At 41.2% G+C, this 20,203-nt stretch overlaps 1 protein-coding gene and 1 pseudogene across 22 annotated transcripts in view; one reads left to right on the plus strand and one right to left on the minus strand.

Moving 5' to 3' along the window:
• Positions 1–20,045, minus strand: part of Cspp1 (centrosome and spindle pole associated protein 1) — a 99,185-nt gene extending 79,140 nt beyond the window's left edge. For 12 of the 22 annotated variants that reach the window (XM_051159246.1, XM_051159204.1, XM_051159148.1 and 9 more), the window contains exons 1-3: positions 19,896–20,045; positions 11,507–11,624; positions 8,692–8,791 (exon numbers count right to left, since the gene is read on the minus strand). In XM_051159246.1, the coding sequence (XP_051015203.1) occupies positions 8,692–8,791; positions 11,507–11,614 (208 nt within the window). In that variant the 5' untranslated portion in view covers positions 11,615–11,624; positions 19,896–20,045. Of the gene's footprint in view, positions 1–8,691; positions 8,792–9,767; positions 10,160–11,506; positions 11,625–17,770; positions 17,873–19,895 lie in introns of those variants that run through there. The other 10 variants (XM_051159255.1, XM_051159181.1, XM_051159156.1 and 7 more) reach the window with 5 other exon arrangements.
• LOC127200850 (40S ribosomal protein S12-like) lies at positions 5,475–5,968 on the plus strand (annotated as a pseudogene).
• Positions 20,046–20,203: the final 158 nt, after the last annotated feature.

Consider the following 20,203-nt stretch of genomic DNA (forward strand, 5'->3'; position numbering starts at 1 on the left):
ACAAATCTAATCAAGGCAGTTCCTCAACTGAAGTTCCCCCATCCCAGGTGAACTCCAGGTTGTGTAAAGTTAACAGTAAAAACTAACAAGCCTAGCCAGCATCGGTGGCGCATGCCTGTAATCCCAGCACTCAGGGAGGTGGAGGCAGGTGGATTTCTATGAGTTTGTGGCCAGCCTGGTCTATGAAGAGTTCAGGTCAGCCAGGGCTACACAGAGAAACCCTGTGTAAAATAAAACAACAAAACAAAACTAACAAATACAACGTGCATGGTAGCATACGCCTTTAATCCCAGCACTCAGGAGGCAGAGGCAGGCAGATTGCTGTGAGTTCAACGCCAGCCTGGTCTACAAACTGAGTCCAGGACAGCCAGGGATACACAGAGAAACCCTGTCTTGAAAAACAAAAACAAACAAACAAACAAACCCCAAATACAATAATATGCTATGCTTGACTTTTTGGGTTGTTCAGGACCAAGTCTCATGGAGCTGAGGCTGTATAGCCAAGGACAACCGGGACTCCTAACCCTCCTGTCTCTACCCTCTTGGTGCTGGAATTGGAGGTATGTGCCAAGGCAGCCAGTTTATATGGCGCTGGGATCAAACCCAGGGCTTCACACAAGTTAAGTTCCAACTGGGACACATCACAGCCTCCAGTTGATCTGCTCCCAAACCACAGAGAGCTCGCAAGTTTTACTCTCAGACCTGTCTTTGCATTACTACACGATATCCCAGTGTGAACACACAGTTTCCATCCTTTCTTCTGTTGTCAAGCGTGAGCTGTCCCCTATTTGCTGTGAAGAACTCATAACAAATCTCTGTTCTGCTGTTCTGCTCGTGGTAGACACACATCGTTCTCTTGTCTACTTAACTAGCAGGAAAGCTTTTGGTCACTGAATAAGGTCAGAAAGTTTTACAGATATTGCCGCTCTTTGCAGTTAATTCATGCCCACACAGGCAGACAGAAATGTACACAGTAAGGAAAGAAACTAAGTATAGGCAGTCATAGAAAGAAATATTAACTTTAAATAACAAATGAAGGTGAGAAAAGGAGAAATAAGTAGAAATGTTCTGTAAATGTGCACAGACACTGAAGAAAGGAAAAAAATTGAATATAGACAGTCACAGAAAGAAATACTGTTTAAATAATAAAGTGAAGTCTCCAAAATAATGAAGAGGTAGACAGATTAAAAAAGAAAATATTTTCTGTCTTAAAATATGGAAAAACTACTGCAGAGGGCACTTGGACCCTACATAGTTATGACTGTCAGCACAGAAATAAGTATAATTTGTTTGGTAAGACTATAGTCTTCTATTTCCTAAGAAAGATCAAACAAAGCACTTAAATAAGGAGAGAAGCAAGAGATGGGATGCTAAATTACAAGTGATAGAAATACAGGATGGAAAAAGACTATTCCCAGTAGAAAAAAAAGGAATTGATGGCAGCTGGAACTCAAAATCTCTCTAGCTGTGAGAGCCTGTGTGTGCTTAGGGCCTGCCAGCACAGAGTGGCAACACCTGCTTCACTGCTGCAGCACGAGGTAACACAGCTGGCCCAAAACTTAGAATTTTGTTGTTTTTTCACTTGATCTTTGTTTGAATGTTTTTTGTTGTAACTAATAAAAGGAATAGCTCAATATTAACGGCCCCATCATCAGAAATTTTTCTGGTTTTGTTTTTCCTTAAAAGTGAAGATAACTTATTATATTAACTGGCTACAGCCCACAGTTGGATTAACTACTCAAGAGTTAAATAATTTATTTTATGCCTTACAAGGTAATTAAGACTTAAATAATCCAAGAATATTATCAGCTAAAGCTGAAAAACAATTGGCTCTGGTAGAAAGTCAATTACAGGATGCACATTTGGATCACTTGGATCCCAAGCCTGACTGTATTTTAGTTAATGTTGCCTTCTACTCATTCTCCTACAGGAATTCTTATGCAAAGAGAAGATAATATCTTAGAATGGCTATTTTTAGCATATAAACAGTAAAAAATAAAACCTATAGAAAAGGTTTCAAAATTGTGAAAGGATGAATAAAGCTTTGTAAATTAACAGAAACAAATCCAGCAGAGATTATAGTGTCTTATACTAATGCTGAAATTACCTCTTTATGGGAAATCAGTGAACACTGGCAAAGAACTTGCAATGATTTTTTTTTTTTTTTGAGGGAGAAATTAATAACAAATACCCCAAAAGCAAGCTACTTCAGTTTACAAAAACAATTCACTGGATCCTTCCTCATATACTGAGAGGAACACCAATTTCTAAAGTTCCTACCTTTTATGCAGGTGCCAATAATTCAGGACCGGCAGGGTACAAGTCAGGAAATGTAAGTAAAGCACTTCACAGCCCATATGCTTTGGTCCAAAAATCAGAGCTATATGCTAATCTCGTGGCTCTGTTAGGTTTTCCAGAACCTCTTCATATAGTTGCCTTCAACATGCAGAAAGAGTTGTTTTGCATATAGAAATTACTGAACTTATTCCAAATGATACAAAATTAACTTTGTTATTTATAAAATTGCCACAGGTAATTAAAAACAGGGATCATCCATTATGTATAACCCATATTCAGTCTCATAAAGGTTTTCCAGGAACACTGGACTAGGAAATAAGGAGATAGATCAATCATTAATAGGAAATGTATTAGAAGCTTCAATTTTTCATAAAAGGCATCATTTAAGTAGTAGAATAATAAAGAAAAATGTTCTATACCTGATGACAAATCACAGAAATTATAAAAATTGTCCTACTTGCTCTTTGTTATGTTCTTTCTATCTTTGTATCATCAAGTTCCACTACCTGCCAGAAGTAACCGTAAGGGTACCCAAAAAAACTTAATGATAGATGGATGCATGTCATTTTGCAGAGTTTGGAAAATTAAAGTTATGTACATCATACAATTGATAACTATTCAGAATTTCAATGAGCTTCTGACTTGAATTCTGAAAAGGCTGATTCTACAATTACACATTTATTAAACATAATGGCTATCTTAGGAATAGCTTTACAGATTAAAATTAATAATGCTCCAGCATATGTATCCAATAAAATGCAACAATATTTCAAATAGTATAACATAAAACATGTTACAAGTATACCTTACAATCCTACAAGTCAGGCGATTATGGAAATATCTAACTGTACTTTACACTCATAAAACAGAAGGGGAATATGGATCTCCCAGAGAGAGATTACATAATGCCTTAACAACTTTACATTTTTTAAATGTCAATAAGAAAAGCAGCACAGCTGCTGAAAAATACTGTATTTTAGAAGGGACTGCTGAATTAAATCCACCTATATACTTTAAGGGTATGTAAACTTCATAGTGGAAATCAGGAAATGTGTTGGATTGGGGAATAGATAAGCTTTTACTTCCACAGGAAATGAAGAGCTTCCAATTCCTTCAAAGTTGATAAAGATTAGATTTGACCATGGAAGACTTTCTGAAAATATTGGCTACTGACATGGAAGAAGCACCCCACCCCAGAAAACATTAAAGTTAAAATTTAAAAAGCAGGTGATTGGAATGCTGATCCCCCCTACATAGGAACAGCTCAAGAAACTGGCTGAGACATGTCTTTGCATAGCCAATAAATCTTGTTGCCTACCAGGTCCTCATGACTTATTATTTCAAGCCATTCTTTCATATGGCATGGATGGAGTTTGGTTAACAAGTTCAAACAAACTTACGATGTGGGTAGATACCTTTCATCTGTTTAAACATAGAGCAGAAAATCTTTAGCTGATCTGTGCATACCACACATTCTACACATATGTTTATACAGAAATGTACCTATTTTTTTTAATGTGTTTTCAGAGCAAAAGGACCAAACATCAGTGAAGACAAAACAAGTAGCCCAGGTGATCCAACCTCCAGACTGCCTAATTTGCTGTTTCTTCAAAACGTGCATCCAAGACAGCTTCAAAGTGGGTGGCCTCAGATGGTCCAGCCTCACTGCCTCCTTCAGCCACGACTTGAGTTAATCCCTGAACCTTCCCATCACACAGACTAGACAGCAAGTCAAACAGCCAGCTCTCCCAGGACTTGGCCAATATCTCAATTTTCTTAGGGTCCCCAAAAAACACCATTGCCCCGGACAGCAGGAAGCAATTTAAGATAACAACACCCTCATTCCCCAGAGGTGGGGTGGGTGGCTAGTGGCCATTCAGTGGGCTATGGATTGCTGTCATCACGGGGGGGGGGGGGGGGGCTACAAATAGTTATGTGCCATGGTTAGGGAGGGAACAAAGTAAAGAAGGCCAGATTCAGGGATATCTTTCTCTTTCTCCCTTTCTCCCCTCTATCCTTTCTCTATCTAGTGCTGGGGGGGGGGTGAGAAAAGGGGGAATATAGAAATGTAAAGACAAATAAGGATGGGTTATTGTATTTCCTTAATAGGAAAAGGATAAATTATTGTATCTCCTTTTAAACTAAGCAACAAGTCTCAAATATTTTAGATGGTATGTATTTTTTTATATTGAGAGAAATGTAAGGTTATATTTGACAACAAAACTGTATATATGACTCAACCCTTGTTTAAGGTATATGTGCATATGCAATTCATTTAAAAATATAATATGAAAGTTTCTGTTGAAAACTGTTTAGGATAATTTTTGTTTTGTTTTGAGACAGGGTTTCTCTGTGTAGTCTTGGCTGTCCTGGAACCTACTATGTAGACCAGGCTAGCCTCAAACTTAGAGATCCATCTGCCTCTGCCTCTCCGAATGCTGGTATTTCAAGCATGGCTCAGCATCAACTACTTTTAACACAAACTTAAAACAAGCATGCCACATCACAAAGACATGGCAACCCAACCAAGACAAAGTGAGCCCTAGAATTTCAGTAATTTAACCTAAACTTAATGACTTAGTATCTAAAAGAATCTACTATTATTAATTTTTAATTATCCCTTAGGATTAGTTTTAATTCATACAAATTTTAAATTAAAAATAATCTAGCATATTTTATTTTTATTATATGAATGTTTTGCCTGCATATATATCTGTTCAACTCATGTGTACTTGGTCCCTAAGAATGTCAGAAGAGGTCATCAGAGCCCCTGAAAAGGGTGTTACAGGCAGGCAGCTATAAGCTACTGTATGGGTCTTGGGAATTGAACCCTTGTCCTCTGCTGAGCCATCTCGCCAGTCCCCAGTACTATCTAACTTATCTTATAGTTAAAGAAACTAAAGAGTTTAGAGATTAAGAAACTTTACTAAATATAATATCTCATTTCCCTAAAGTTGCATTATTAGCTAATAATTTGCAAGTATTGCCAGGCGTGGGGCACACACCTTTAATCCCAGCCTCAGGAGGCAGAGGCAGATGGATCTCTGAGTTCAGACCAGGCCAGCCTGGTCTACAAAGTCATTTCTAGGACAGCCAGGACTGTCACACAGAAAAACCCTGTCTTGAAAATCCAAAATAGCTTTTTCCCCTGCCGCCGCAAGTGGTGCAGAGGCAGAGGCTCAGGTGTGTTCAAGATTCGGCCTCACCCGTAATCCACTGCCATGGCCGAGAAAGGCATTGCTGCTGGAGGTGTAATGGACGTCAACACTGCTCTTCAAGAGGTGCTGAAGACCGCCCTCATCCACGATGGCCTAGCACGTGGCCTACGCAAAGCTGCCAAAACCTTAGACAAGCACCAGGCCCACCTTTGTGTGCTGGCATCCTACTGCAATGAACCCGTGTTTGTCAAGCTGGTGGAGGCACCGTGTGCTGAGCACCAGACCAACCTGATTAAGGTTGATGACAACAAGAAACTGGGGGAAGGGGTAGGCCTCTGTAAAATCTCAAGAGGGAAAGCCACGGAAAGTGGTTGGTTGCAGTTGTGTAGTGGTTAAGGACTATGGCAAAGAATCTCAGGCCAAGGATGTCATCGAGGAGTACTTCAAATGCAAGAAATGAATAAATAAATTTTTTGCTCATTTAAAAAAAAAAAGAAAGATAATTCAAAATAATAATAATATATATAATATAACACTATATTGTTGTTGTTGTTGTTGTTATTATTATTATTTGCAAGAATCAAAATGAGTTATCTTTATACCTGATACTGATAGTAGGGCAATCATTTTGGGCTGTTTGTCTAATAAGAAAGTAAAAAACCCATTAGCTATTCTATCTCTTAGCTAGCCTCCCTTCTGATCCACTGATATATTAAAAGCAAAGCAGGTACAAAGAATATACCTGTGATCATGAACTAACTAGTCCAGTGAAAACAATGACTGAATCAAAAGGATTCATTATATTTGACTTACTTTTTGTGAAAATATTTCAATCACCATCAATGAGTCACACAAGATAGATACTATTGATAATATACATGTGTGTAGTTCTTAGAAAGGTTTCCAAATCTTCATACTAAGACATAATTTTAACAAGCAGTATGGCAGCAGTATTAACCTTATAGCTCCAATAGGAGGCCAGCCCCTGGGCTGTGGAGAGCTCAACAGGTAAAGAGCTGCCATAAGAACAAGGCCTGTGCTCAGTCCCCAGCACCTATGTAGAGGACAGGGTGTGCTGGCACACACTGGGCATGTAACAGAAACAGGGGGACCCAACCTCTGCAGCACCAACGGCAAGCATAGTCTAACTGGCAAAATCAGCTAACAGTGAAGGAGTGATGACCCTGTCACAAAAAGTGGGCCTCTCCGAGGAACCACACCCAAGGACAGCCTCTGGCCTCCACATGTCTATGCACATGTGCATATGTGCATGCACATACACACAAAAAAGTCCTTACCAAAATAACTTTGTATATACTTTATATACTTTTTATATCCTTGACTCCTTCTTGTTGAACGTATTTGTATACCACATGGGTCCTGGGGATCAGGCTCAGCTCCTCCGGCTTGGTGACAAGCATCTTTACTAGCTGAGCCATCTTGCCAGGCACTTTGAATTTTAAACAAGAGCACATCTACTGCTCTTAATAAACAAAAACAAGCTTTCTCATGTACACACATGCATAAACACACTCAAAACTTTTAAAATTAAGCTGGGCATGGTGGCACACACCCCTATTGCTAGCACTCGGGGAGGCAGAGGCAGACAGATCTCTGTGAGTTTGAGACTAACCTGGTCTACAAACAGAGTCCAGGGCAGCCAAGGCTACACATAGAAACCCTGTCTCAAAAACCAAAGGGAAAAAAATGGGGGGGTGGGGGGTTGGGGGGGCTCTTTTGTAACTAATTTTTAGTTATGTCACACACAGGTTTTTTTTAAGTCCAAAATATATTAATATTCTAATGACTACACACATATCTCTGAAGTTAATTATCTCTGTTATACCTTATTTCTATGATCCCTGTTATGGTCTGGCTATATAATAAATGCCAGCAGTTCAGAAACAGCTTGCAGCAGAGCAAGCCATCATATTATAGGTGAATAAAGTACGTGGGTACTGCCTCTGTGAGGTACACAACTGACAAATTTTATTATATAGGAACACATATATTAACTCTAAATTTTCTAAATTTTCCTTCATACCATGTCACACGCTAAATAATTAGCCTAACCTACTAATATGGTATTAGCACCACAGAGAACTTGCTATGGAGCTGTGCATATACAGTGGCTCAACAGCAATTTTCCTTCGCATATTTTGTCCCAGGAATCCTCAGAGAGTAAGCACGTTATGAGAAACATACATGTTCAGTGACATCAGGCAAAGACACTAATGATCCCTCCCAGACTACCTAAACTAGCCATAGCTGGAGTGTTTTCTGTTTTCAAACACTGAGACCAACTCGTAAAAATATGTTGAACAATATCAATTGCCAGGGTGGGTTTCGTGTATTATATACTTAAAAGGAGATGGTAACTTGTACAATTTCTTCCCTGGTCTGTCCCAAGTACTTCAAACCATGCCTGGTACTTTGGTCAGCCCTAAAAATATTGGAATAACCAAGTAATTACTTAAGTGTAATCATAAAAGTAGCCTGGTGCATGTTCTGAAAGATAATCTGTGGGACCTGTACAAAACCACATGTGTCTGGAAGCTGAAGGAGATTTGAAATCTTCTCCCTGTTTTGGAGTGACAAAGCATGAGCGTTCCACTCAGTCTTAACTAAAAAGGATTCTTGCCTGGGTTGCTGTCTCGCCTGGGTTGAGCCCTGCTTGGCATTTCTGTCCTGCTCTCGAGTGCTGAGATTACAGACACACACCACTATGCTTACCTATGGATCACAAAGTGTCACATACCCAGTTTCTGGTATTTATTTTAGTCACTGTACAAAGACATACATTCCTCCACCACTTACAGGATGTTACTGTCACACAGTGTCTAATTCCATCAACCACACTCAGACAATATCAATGAAATAGTACAGAGTTCTCCGAGTTATATTTCATATGCAGTCCACATATCATATGTAAGATTCCAAAGTAAAGTTCCAAAGAATTCTTCTTTCCTCAAGAAATAAACCTTAAGATGGCTCAGCAGTTAAGAGCACTCTCTGCTCTTCCAGAGGTCCTGAGTTCAATTCCCAGCAACTACATAGTGGCTCACAAGCATCTATACCCTCTAACGCCCTCTTCTGGTGGGCATGCAGATAGAGCACTCATATACACAAAATAAATAAATTTAAAAAAAAAAAAAAATCAAAGAAGAAACAAACGTCTTTCACAATGCCCTGCAAAGGAGATCTTAAAGTCAGTTCCACACATGTAGTACCATACCTAAGGACCCCTTGGGCTGTTGGCTGTTTGGTGGTATGTTCTCCTTAGCCATAGAGATCAATATTTTACTGTTTTCAGAGAGTTTTTCCGATGCCTTTCCCTGGAAAAGACATGAACATTTACAAATCAAAGGGGAGAACTCCATAAAATATACAATTCTTCTCAAAACTTATTTAACACACTAAATAATTTGGCACAGATTTTAGTATAAAGTTTCGGAAATTAACCAAATCAGCTACATACTGTAACAGCTCTTCTGACGCCTTATAATTGAGTTTCTATTAAATGCATTGTGCCAGACACTAGAAACTAAAAGTAAAATAAAAAATTGAGAAGCTTCTGCTATAGAGCTTATACACAGCTAGAGGACACAAAATAAATATAATTCTTAGTTATATAATGTTGTTTACATGTAATATTTACATTTGCATGACACGGAAAGAGTGCAGATGAGGTGGCTCAGTCAATGAAGCACCCTCGGCAAGTTTGAGGACCTGAGTTTGGATTCCCAATACCCATGTAAAAGCCAGGCCCAGCAGCATGTGTCTGTAACCCAAGCTCTGAGGGATCAGAGACAGAGTGTGACGATCACTGGCCAGGTAGCACAGCAAATCCTATAAACTCCAAGGAGAGTGAGAGGATCTCAAAAGAGAAGGTGGCATCAAGGAAGACACCTAATGTGGACATCAGGCTTCCCTTACACACACATAAACCACATGTATGTGTAGACACATCCATATGAACATATACATCTCACACACTCACATACACACACACACACCTCAAAAAAGAAGGTAGCAGCAATCAAGGAAGACACCTAATGTAGACATGAGGCTTCCTTCCACACATACTCAAACCACATGCACCTGTGGACACACCTACACGAACATATACAATACACACACACAGACACACACACACACTTACAGGGAAGGACTAGGAAGACAAAAGATAGAGCAAGATTAAAAGACCCAGAGATGGTGAGGGAGGGACTACAAGGCCTCAGTGAGCAGAGAATCCTTAAGTGGTGAAACATAAAGTTGTATACAGTAATACGCTCAAACATGCACACTCACCCTGGGTATCAAGCAATTATGAGCATGCCCTGCCACTGGATGAGAGTATCAATCTGAATCCATCCCTGTGTCTACTTGAACAAACTACTTAACTCCTTTGGGTCTCATTTTCTTGATCTCTAAAATAAAACAAAAAACAAAACGCCCCTACTTCATAAAGATATTATGACTAGAGGAAACACTACACAGAAAGCTCTGGCCATAACTCCTTTTACACAGACTGTTTGGGAGGAAGACAACCATGGCCAATATTTAAAAAGACAAGCACTTAGCCAGTGTCAGGAATCAAAGCCTATCACCAACTCTGGCATCTTAGTCTCAGTATTTAACTTCCCAATGCCTCACTGTACTACCTGAAAATTATAGTAAGAGGTGCATTGAAATATAGCCTTTTAAGGTTATGTTCTACTTGCATTTAAGAACTCCTACGTTTAGCTATATAAATAAAATGTATGGTTAGAATGTCAGGATTAGGTGGGTGTGATGGCACACACCTTTAATCCCAGCACTCGGGAGGCAGAGGCAGGCAGATCACAGTGAGTTCGAGGCCAGCCTGGTCTACAAAGTGAGTCTAGGACAGCCAAGGCTACACAGAGACACCCTGTCTTGAAAAAAGAAAGGGGGGTGGAGGGTGGGGAGTGGGCTGGAGAGATGGCTCAGAGATTAAGGGCACTGGCTGCTCTTCCAAAGGTCCTGAGTTCAATTCCCAGCAACCACATGGTGCCTCACAACCATCTACAATGAAATCTGATGCCCTCTTCTGGCTAGTGGGTGTACATGCAGGGAGATCACTGTATACGTAATAAATAAATCTTAAAAAAAAAAACAAAGAATGTCATGATTATCATCACAATTTTGTTATCTGTGTGGGACAGATGCTAAACCAAATGAGACAGTGAGAACCAGGTAAGCCCAAATTGATTTGTGCAAGCCATTGTATACAGATAATCTCATTATAGTAGAACATATGGTACAGACTGTGTCTTGTTAACACACACTGAGCCTGAAAGATGGCATCTGTCTCCATCAGCGCACTGTTCCCAGAGCCCAGCATGGCTCCTATTACAATCTCAATATTTGCTAAATGGAATAAATCAATCACTCTTACATCAAAATAAAAGCAATTTAACAAAACTTTCCAGACACTGCTTTTCACAAACAAATATATTAAAATACTTGTTCTAAAAAGCAAATAGTACAAAATAAATCATTCCAATAAATTTACTAATATATTTTTAAAACATTTTTTATTCATTTAATCTGAGAACTTGCTTTTCTATCTGTTCTGCTTAACCTCCGGGCCTCTCACCCCTCCTCATCGTGTTAAATACTTTATCAAGTATTAGAGCTCCAACAAGAGAGGAGATCGTGACCCCACTAAAAGTGCACTCAAAATCTGGCAATTCATGTCTAGAGTCAGGCTCTCACAATCAGCACACGGGTGTCCCCATCAAACTAAAGTATGAAGCAGAAGATTCTCACTGCGTAATCCTCAGAACAGTCTCAGTGAAACGTGTTTGGTAGGGTCTGGAGGGGATGATTGGGTCAGTTTGTTGATTGGTTGGTTGTTGGCTGTTTCGTTGGTTGGTTTTTAGGCAGGGTCTCACTGTGTAGCTCTGACTGGCCTGGAATTCTTGCTATATAGATCAGGCTGGTCTTGAACTCACAGCAATCCACCTGCCTCTGCCTCTCATGTGTCACCAGATCCAATTTAATAAAGCAAGTTGAAAAATAATTACTAGTCTTGCCTTCATCTCCATGTAAGGTGGGTCACTCGCCAATTGTGCTTTGTCTTTGGCCAGTTTCGCTTTTTGCTCTTCAATAAATTCATCCAAGCTATCTGCCATTTTGTAGAGTCTGAAAAAAAGAACAGTCTTCAATGAGCACAACTATATTGTAGTGGTTTTAGCTAAAGTATTAAGACAAAGTCTTGGTCCACATTTAGTATTTAATCTCAATTATCACATTGTTAACTTCACACTTAAGCATGAACCATCTGTCTCTTCCTCTTCAATTCCCCAGAAAAGTCTTTCACACAGGTTAAAGTGGTCAAAGTACTTTATATGCATGCTTGGGAATCTCACAATGAAACATTCTATATAATTATATGATAACCAAAAAGACATTACAACAAATGAGATCAACAGCCACAACCATAATCCATATTCACACATTCGAAAAACAAAAAAAGGAAATAAAAACTTAAATCTTTAAAACATTTTTCTCTGAAAAACTATTTGAAATTAATTTTGAGCTGGGCAATGGTGGCACATGCCTGTAATTCCAGCACTCTAGAGGCACAGGCAGGTGGACCTCTGTGAGTTCAAGACCAGCCTGGTCTATAGAGTGAGTTCCAGGGCAGCCAGGATTACACAGAGAAACCCTGTCTTGAAAAATAAAAAAAGAAATACTATACATAATTTATATATTAATGAAAAATAATAGTATAATCTTTATTTGATACCCTAAATCTGACTGGCTTAGCTTGCCCTAAACAATGATTTCTCAGATAGTAAGGGCAAATACATGCATAAAATGGGCACAGAATAACATTTGTCTTATTCAAATACTAAAAAGTCACATGCCCCAGGTATAGACTTAACATGGTAATGAGACACTGCTGGAAAAACCAACCCTGATGAAGGCTAGGAGTGAGTGCACACCTAACATTGGATCCCAACACTTGGAGGCAGAGGTAAGTGTCATCTCTGTAAGTTCAACCAAACAGCCTATTGCACAGTGAGTTCCAGGCCAGCCAAGGTTACACGGTGAAGCTCCTCCCATCCCCACAAAAAAACAAAAAACAAAAAACAAAAAACAAAAAAACACCACCAAAAAAAAAAAAAAAAAAGAGTCACGATGCAAGAGAGCCTTAACCTAACTCCGTGCGATAAGAACAGGAAGCAAAGGTCCCTGCTGATGCTATAAAGCTGAGTATGTTTTTCTGGACTTGGCATCAGTTATGCTTCCCCCAGGCTGCCTCCCTTATGCTTAACTATAAGAACAAGCTGTGTCTGAAACACTATGTCTCTGTCCAGGAGGCTTTCCCATGCCCCTCTACTGTCATTCTTCCCCTGAGCCCAGAGAACTAATCATCTCTTATCTGTCTCTATAATTTTGTCTAACTTTGAAGTTTCACATAAATGGAAACACCAAAGGCAACCCCTGAGCTTCTTAGTAAGAGAGGATCAGAAAAGAATCATATGACTGGAGCTTGAGCTCAGTGACTTACAGGAGGGTATAAGAAAACAGAACTTTGCCATCAGGAAGTGGGAAAATTTTATGGCTGGACATTTTAATAAATCTTAACTATAGCAAGAGATAAAAATGCAACTGGTAAATGTAGAGGAACTTGAATTCAGAACATGGCTGCTCTGGCAAGAAATCACATCCAAAGACCTTCTAGGTCTGTGTGATGTAACTGGAATGCAAATAAGGCTTTAATCCAGGAGACAGAGGCAAGCAGATTTGAGCTGAAGGCCAGCCTGGTATTGAGCAAGTATCAGGTAAAGAAAAGCTTAGGCCCAGGCATGGTGGTACACACTTTCAATCCTAAACAATGAAGGTAAAAGTTCATAGACGGAAGCACCTATGTTTGGAAGTGATGTTTAATTGAGTAGCAGAAAAAGTGACAAATCAGAGAAAATTTTGACAGAATAAGCTATGCCCAACTCTTAAAAGAAGAGAGAGGAAAAGGAAGCTATTTAAAGAGCAATGAAAGGAGAAAGGACAGTTTTACAGAGAGGCTGAAAGAGAGAATAAGTTGGACACAGGTGAAGACAAAACAAGCCAAAGAATGAAAAGGAGCCAGAAGATTAGAGAAGATTGCTGGAGTTGGTTTGAAGCCAGGCAAAGCAATTCAGGGACCAAGAGAAAAGCCAGATTGTATAAATTAGCTGAGAGGAGTTTGAGCCAGAACACCTGAACTGAACCAGCCAGCTATGAGCTCAGTAAGAACTAGAAAGGGTGAGCTTATTAAGCAGTAAGTCTCAGAGGCTGAAGACAGTCTAGGCCTAGGTTAGATTGTACGGAGGCTAGAAGCTTCCAGGACAACAGCTGATACAGGCAAATGAAAGTTACTGTTTCAGGTAAAGAAGCAACACTCATTCCAATCTTGGGGATCTGTTTCTACAAGGCATGGTTTTGCTCTTATGCACATAAGCAGGTTATATGACGTTGATATTCAAAATTGTTTATTGTCAACAAGACACAAAGGCATAAACCATATAATACTTGTAGTCATAGCTGCTTTTCTCTTTATTCCTAAAAGTGTGCAACAGTTTACATAATAGCATTTCAACCACAAAATTATGCACAAATTATTTAGTGGATAATAAAGGCTGGTCGATGGGCAAGGCCTAGATGCAAATACAGTAAGACTGTTTACAATGTAAGGATTAAATTGCCCCACCCAAAATAAGCTGAAAGAAAGCTAAATGGGATTCTGCATTGTCTGGACACTCTATAAAATATACAATTACATTTTTCATGGTATTATTATCGGGTAGGTACTTTTCCCTAGTAGCTACAAGCAGAGAATATAGATCAGAGTTTTCAAGGAAAGTTTTATCATAAGACCTGACTGTCCACTGTTTTCTGATTCTAGTTTATGTAAAATACGCTCTTTAATCTATGTCTAGGAGTCTTCATTTATAAATGGAAATACTACTTACTACAGAGTTATTAAGAATAATGCATCACATATGTAACAGAGAATAACAGTTACTTTATTAACTGTCACTGTATTTTCATAGTCTTTGTATAAATTAACACTCACTTCTTAAAAGCATCCAGGCTGGAGGTACATCTCAGAAACAAAACATGTACTTAACCTGCATAAGACTCTGAATCAATTTCCAAAATAAAAGAAAGACTGACTCTAACCCCCGCCCCCAGACACACAAAAAAGTAAAGAAAAAGAAAAAGAAAAAAATTTTAAAGGGGGAGGGAGTAAGAGAAGAATGGTGGGAAAGCCTCTAGATTTAAAGTGTGTTGAGATTTAAATCATTAATCGATACTTGGCTGTCATGATCCAAGTCAGCACAAGGGGAAATGTTACCTCTGTCCTTTTCTCTCTCAAGTAGGGCAGAGCACATATTCTCGCCAATACGGAAAAATGAGAAATGCAACATGATTCTCCATGTTAACCAGAGTATTATTCTAGACTGCAAGGGGTGCTAGGACTTGCGAGGAGGGTAGATAAATAGCACATGATCCTTGCCTGAATATTTAGACCATATCCCCTGCCACAGTGACAACCTAATCAGTCTAGGATTCGGGGGGAAATATGAGATAGCTCTAAAGGAGTCAGTAAAGTCACCAACAATTTAAATGTCTAGGACTTTCATCAACTATATAGATAGTAAGTTCCAGGATAGCTTGAGCATACTATATGGCAAGACACTGTCTCAAAAATGGCAATATATTATTGTCATTGACCTTGGGATATAGAGGGCTATATATGTGTGTGTTTATTTGTTATTGGGTTGGGGTTGTACCTTAGTAGGAAATCACTGCCTAGCAGGTGTGAAACACTAGATTCAATCCCAAACACCTGGTGGAAGAGCTGATTTCTATTTAGTATGGAGGTTCATACGTATAACCCCAGTACTTGGAAAAGTGAAGCATCAGAGGCAGCTGAGGCTACATAGCGAAACCCTATCTCAAAAATATCATACCCCCCAAAAGTTAAACTATAGGAGGTAGCTGCCTGCAGAAAATTACTCCACAGCAAGACAAAGGACTAAAGACAGACTGTCAGGGAGAAATGATAAGATGTAGGCAGGAAGTGAGGACAGGCACCTGAGGAAGCCGTAGACATCAGAGGGGAAGATGAAGTTTCTCAGTAATCCACCCAGGAAGGGTAGCACAGGCTTTTTCTCCTTTACAGAAGACACTCACATGAGGAACTGACTCTGGGTACATCCAAATTTTGACAAATCACTGTGAATTGTGCTAAGAAGCACATATACTATGTTGCTGAGGTAAGAGCATGATGTTGGAGAACAGCGTACAAAATTGGGAGTGAACATATATGAAAGCATTTAAAGCCTGAGCAACTATCATCAGCATACCATTAACAGAAAAGGCAGGCATACGCATACGTGAGGTTAAGGTGCTTTGTCTATGCAGAAGTGCTAATACACTTGCTCAATCACTTCTGTCTACCACTCAGGAGGCACAGCACAGCACAGCACATTCTGAGTGATGTTTAAAAGATAGTATTGAAAATTGGTGAGATGGCTCAGCCATTAAAGGCTAGGCTCACAACCAAAAAGGCTGTGGAATTTGCTTAACTTTGTAATTGTTAAGCCACACTTTTCTGAAAACCATATGAGAAAAAGTACCCTGAAAGCACCCTTTCCCATCTGCCTCATCTAACCCTGCCTGCTCCCTTCCCAGACCATCCTTGGGCAGTAGATGGAAAAGATCCTCTCTATAGGAACATGTCAGCAAATACAACACCAGAAAGTTCACAGAAAAGTAAGGGGGAAAAGACAACATCTCCCTACTTTCTTTTGGGGCTCCTTTTTGCTTAATGTGACAAGCCATTCTTCCACATAAAACAGCTTCTTAGCACAACTGGCTTTTTTTTTTTTTTTTTTTTAAGATTTATTTACTATATATATAGTGTTCTGCCTCCATGTACACCCACATACCAGAAGAGGGCACCAGATCTCATTATAGATGGTTGTGAGCCACCACGTGATTGCTGGGAATTGAACTCAACCTTTTCGAAATAGCAGCCACTGCTCTTAACCATCTCTCCAGCCCATAACTGGCTTTCTTTTAAGCTTTTTTTCCCCTAGAGACAGAGTCTCCCTACGTAGGCCTGGTTGACCTAGAACTCAGAGATGTGCCTGCCTCTGTCTGTAGAGTGCTGGGATTAAATGCATGTGCTGTCACACTCAGCTATAAATTTCTATTGATTGCTTTTAAAACCTTACATTGCAGCCGGGCGTGGTGGCGCAGGCCTTTAATCCCAGCACTCGGGAGGCAGAAGCGGGAGGATCGCAGTGAGTTCGAGGCCAGCCTGGTCTACAAAGTGAGTCTAGGACAGTCAAGGCTACACAGAGAAACCCTGTCTCGGGGGTGGGGGGGGGGGGGGAACAAGACCTTACATTGTACAAACTTTGAAAACTAGGTCTTAACAAAACTCCTAGATGGGCTTCTTAATCCTATTATCTTTAGGGCTCGGAAGATGAGTCCCACTGCTAACATTTAATGAAAACTTGATTCCGAGCTGGCAAAATGGCTCAAAAAGTACAGGCACTTGCAACCATGCCTGATGACCGAGTTTGATACCCTGGACTCTGCGGAAAGAGAGAGAACTAAATTCAAGTTTCGTCCTCTGACCTCTGTATGCATGTTATGCCCTGCGCATGTATTCATATACGTGCATACATACACAACATTTTCTCAAACCAGATTTTAAATTCCAAATAAAAATAATAAAATCAAGACAGAGAGGGAAGGGTCTATCCCATCAAGCAACTACAGTGACACACACACACACACACGAGGTTTCATAGGGCTATGGAGAACATTAACTTGACTTGCAAAGTGCAAAACATTAACGAAACCCCCCACCCCTCAGGTGCAAGCACGCAGTGAGGCTTAGCGCAGCTTGGCGCGCCAGCAGCAGAGAAGGCGCGGGAGAGCCACTAAGGTCTCTCGGGAGATGCCAGTAGCAAATGCCTAGGAAAGCGTCAACGCGTTGTCAGGCAACCCACAGGCCCGGAGGCCACCCGGGAGTCTGCCGCGCGTGTGCAGGGCACCGCCCCCAGCCTGGCAGCCGCGAGACCAGCGCCCCGGATCGAATCGGGCCACCGCCTCGCGACCCGTGCCTCCCAAACCGGGACCCGCACCCCGCACCTCCGCACTTCCCCCCGTGACACCCTGAGGATCCCCAGCTCCGCCCGGCAGGCTCGATCCCCCGCCCCGGCGACCCGGGCGCGCCGACGCGTCCCGCAGCCTCCCACACCCGCTGCTCACCGACTTACCCGGGAGTCACGCCGCCCGCAGGCTCCACAGTCGGAGGTGCAGGCGACGCCCGGCGCAGACCAAATTATCGGTCGCCCGCCCCTGGACTCCGCCTCTCAGCCCAGCCCTCCGCCCGCCCTCCGCCAACCGCGGCCCCGCCCCCGTGGGGAGCTGACGGAGCTGCGCAGCCGAGGGCGCCCCCTGCAGACCCGGAGGCCACACGGTGCACCAGCTCCAGCGCCCCAGGGATTGGGGATTGGTGTAATGTGGTTGCCACTCTCCGGGGCTAAATCTATGCTAGCCACCCAAGCAAGGATGGTAGTGAGGCTGTCTGAGGACTCTCAGCATCGCTCTCACTGGCCTTAATTACTCCCTGCCCAGCAGTCTGGTCAACTCTGTGTCCCGGGCTTTCATTACCATGACATGCTACCGTGTGTACGTTCTGAGTGCCTCAGGAATACTCTAAGGTGCCTAGTGTGTCCTAAATTAGGCTGTAATGAGGGTTCTATTTTAATTTGGGGGTTTGTTGTTTGTTTATTTCATTTTGACACAGAGGCTCAAATACTCCGGGGTGGGGGGAAGCGGGGGCAGTTCGAACTCTTGATCCTCCAGCCTCCACCTTCCAAGTACTAAAATTATAAAAGTGGAGCAAGGTCCCATCTAGTTTGTGTGATTCTTGCTTTGTTTTGTGTCCTAGACTTTTTGAGACAGGATCTCCAGTAGTCCAAGCTAACCTCAAATCGCTAAGTGTGGGAGGCTTTCCTTGAATTCATCCTCCTGCCTCCACCTCCTAACTCCTAGGATTAAGGGCAAGTGTCACCAGGTTCAACTTTATAAGGTAGTTAAAGGGCAATTTTTTTTTTTTTTTTTTTTTTTTGGAACTTCTGAAACCAATGTCAAAAAACAACAGCTGTGGTTAAGAGTTAAAATTATGTTTTTGTTTTTAGCTAACTTGTCTGCTAAGCACCTCCTTAAAAGAGGATACAGCCACCTGGTGGTGGTCTTGCACAGTCTTTAATCCCAGCATTTAGGAGGCGGGGACAAGCAGATCTCTTGAGTTTGAGGCCAGCTTGGTCTACACAGCAAAACCCTGTCTCAAAAATAAATAAATAAATAATAATAGGAGGTTACATCACCGTGCTTACTGGGAAAAACAAAACGTCCATGTAAAGCAGTTACAGAGCCTTCCTATGGAGGGAGAGGTTACTGTCAAAGAGTTAATGGAAGGCATCCCTGAGCTGTATTTTTTTGTTTTTCCAAGACACGGTTTCTTGTGTAGCCTTGGCTATCCTGGACTCGCTTTGTAGACAGACCGGGCTGGCTTGGCTATCCTGAACGCTCTTTGTAGGCGAGGCTAGCCTCGAGCTCACAGAGATCCACCTGCCTTTGCCTCACAAGCGCTGGGATTACAGGCTCGCGCCACTGTGCCTGGCTTTAAATACTAATGTGTGCTCTGAACAAGAAATGTCACGAAGTGCCTTTCAAGCGATGCTAAACAACTAATTATATTGCTAAGGCAAGGAAAAAGTACAAATAGAATGAAAAGCTGGGTCAGGATAGCTTTGGCTATATAGAACTGCTAATACACTTGTTCAAACACTCCTACTACTCAAATGAGATGATGAAGCTGGAGAAATCTGTAGGAATCGTGTTATGAAGAGCTATAATCCTTTTTCCCCCAAGCAATATAATATATATATAATTTATATTCGTATTAAATAAAAAAACATAAATTTCATGCTTAACTTTTACAATCTAGTGAGCATCTGGGCATGAGAATAAAGGGGATAAAACCTAAAAACACTGAGGACTGAAACAAGTTTCGCCTTGACTGCTAAAAGAAACATTGTCCAGATTAATTCTACACTGAAACAAATTATGTTCGCAGCACTGAAGACAAACTTTAAAAAGAGCACTAATGCACTCATAGCTCCTAACACTTATATAAATGTTACCCTCTAAACACCTCGAAAAAGTTAACCTTAGCAACCGGTGAGTTTTGCTTGCCTCCTCGCAACAGTAGCGAAAACACAAAAGCGAAACCTCAACCACAAACCCGTGAGGCTTGACGCTGCGCGAAGAATTAGCGTAAAAGAGTCTGTCACGTGATCTTCCCCTCCAAAATCAATATCCAGAGCTACTTACGCCTCTGTTTCTCTAGAGACATTTAGTATTGCAGATAATTTACTTCATCTGAAGAACCTACGCTCACAAAAAAACATAGTACCCAAGCCGAGTCTCCGCCTACACGCAATATGGCGGGGTCCGAGTCTGCGCAGAACGAGCCGAGACGGCTCATCCCTTTCTGGCAGGTCAACAAGTCCTTCCGGCGCGAAAGGCTGTACCATTCTCACACCGACACTTTGCGTCCCTCGCAGTTCACGCGTACAGCTTGCCGAGCCAGCATGTTCTCTTTTCATCCGCAAGACTATTCTTAGCTCACCCGACCCTTA

This window comes from Acomys russatus, chromosome 2, assembly GCF_903995435.1.
Source record: "Acomys russatus chromosome 2, mAcoRus1.1, whole genome shotgun sequence".
In the NCBI taxonomy this organism is placed as follows: Eukaryota; Metazoa; Chordata; class Mammalia; order Rodentia; family Muridae; genus Acomys; species Acomys russatus.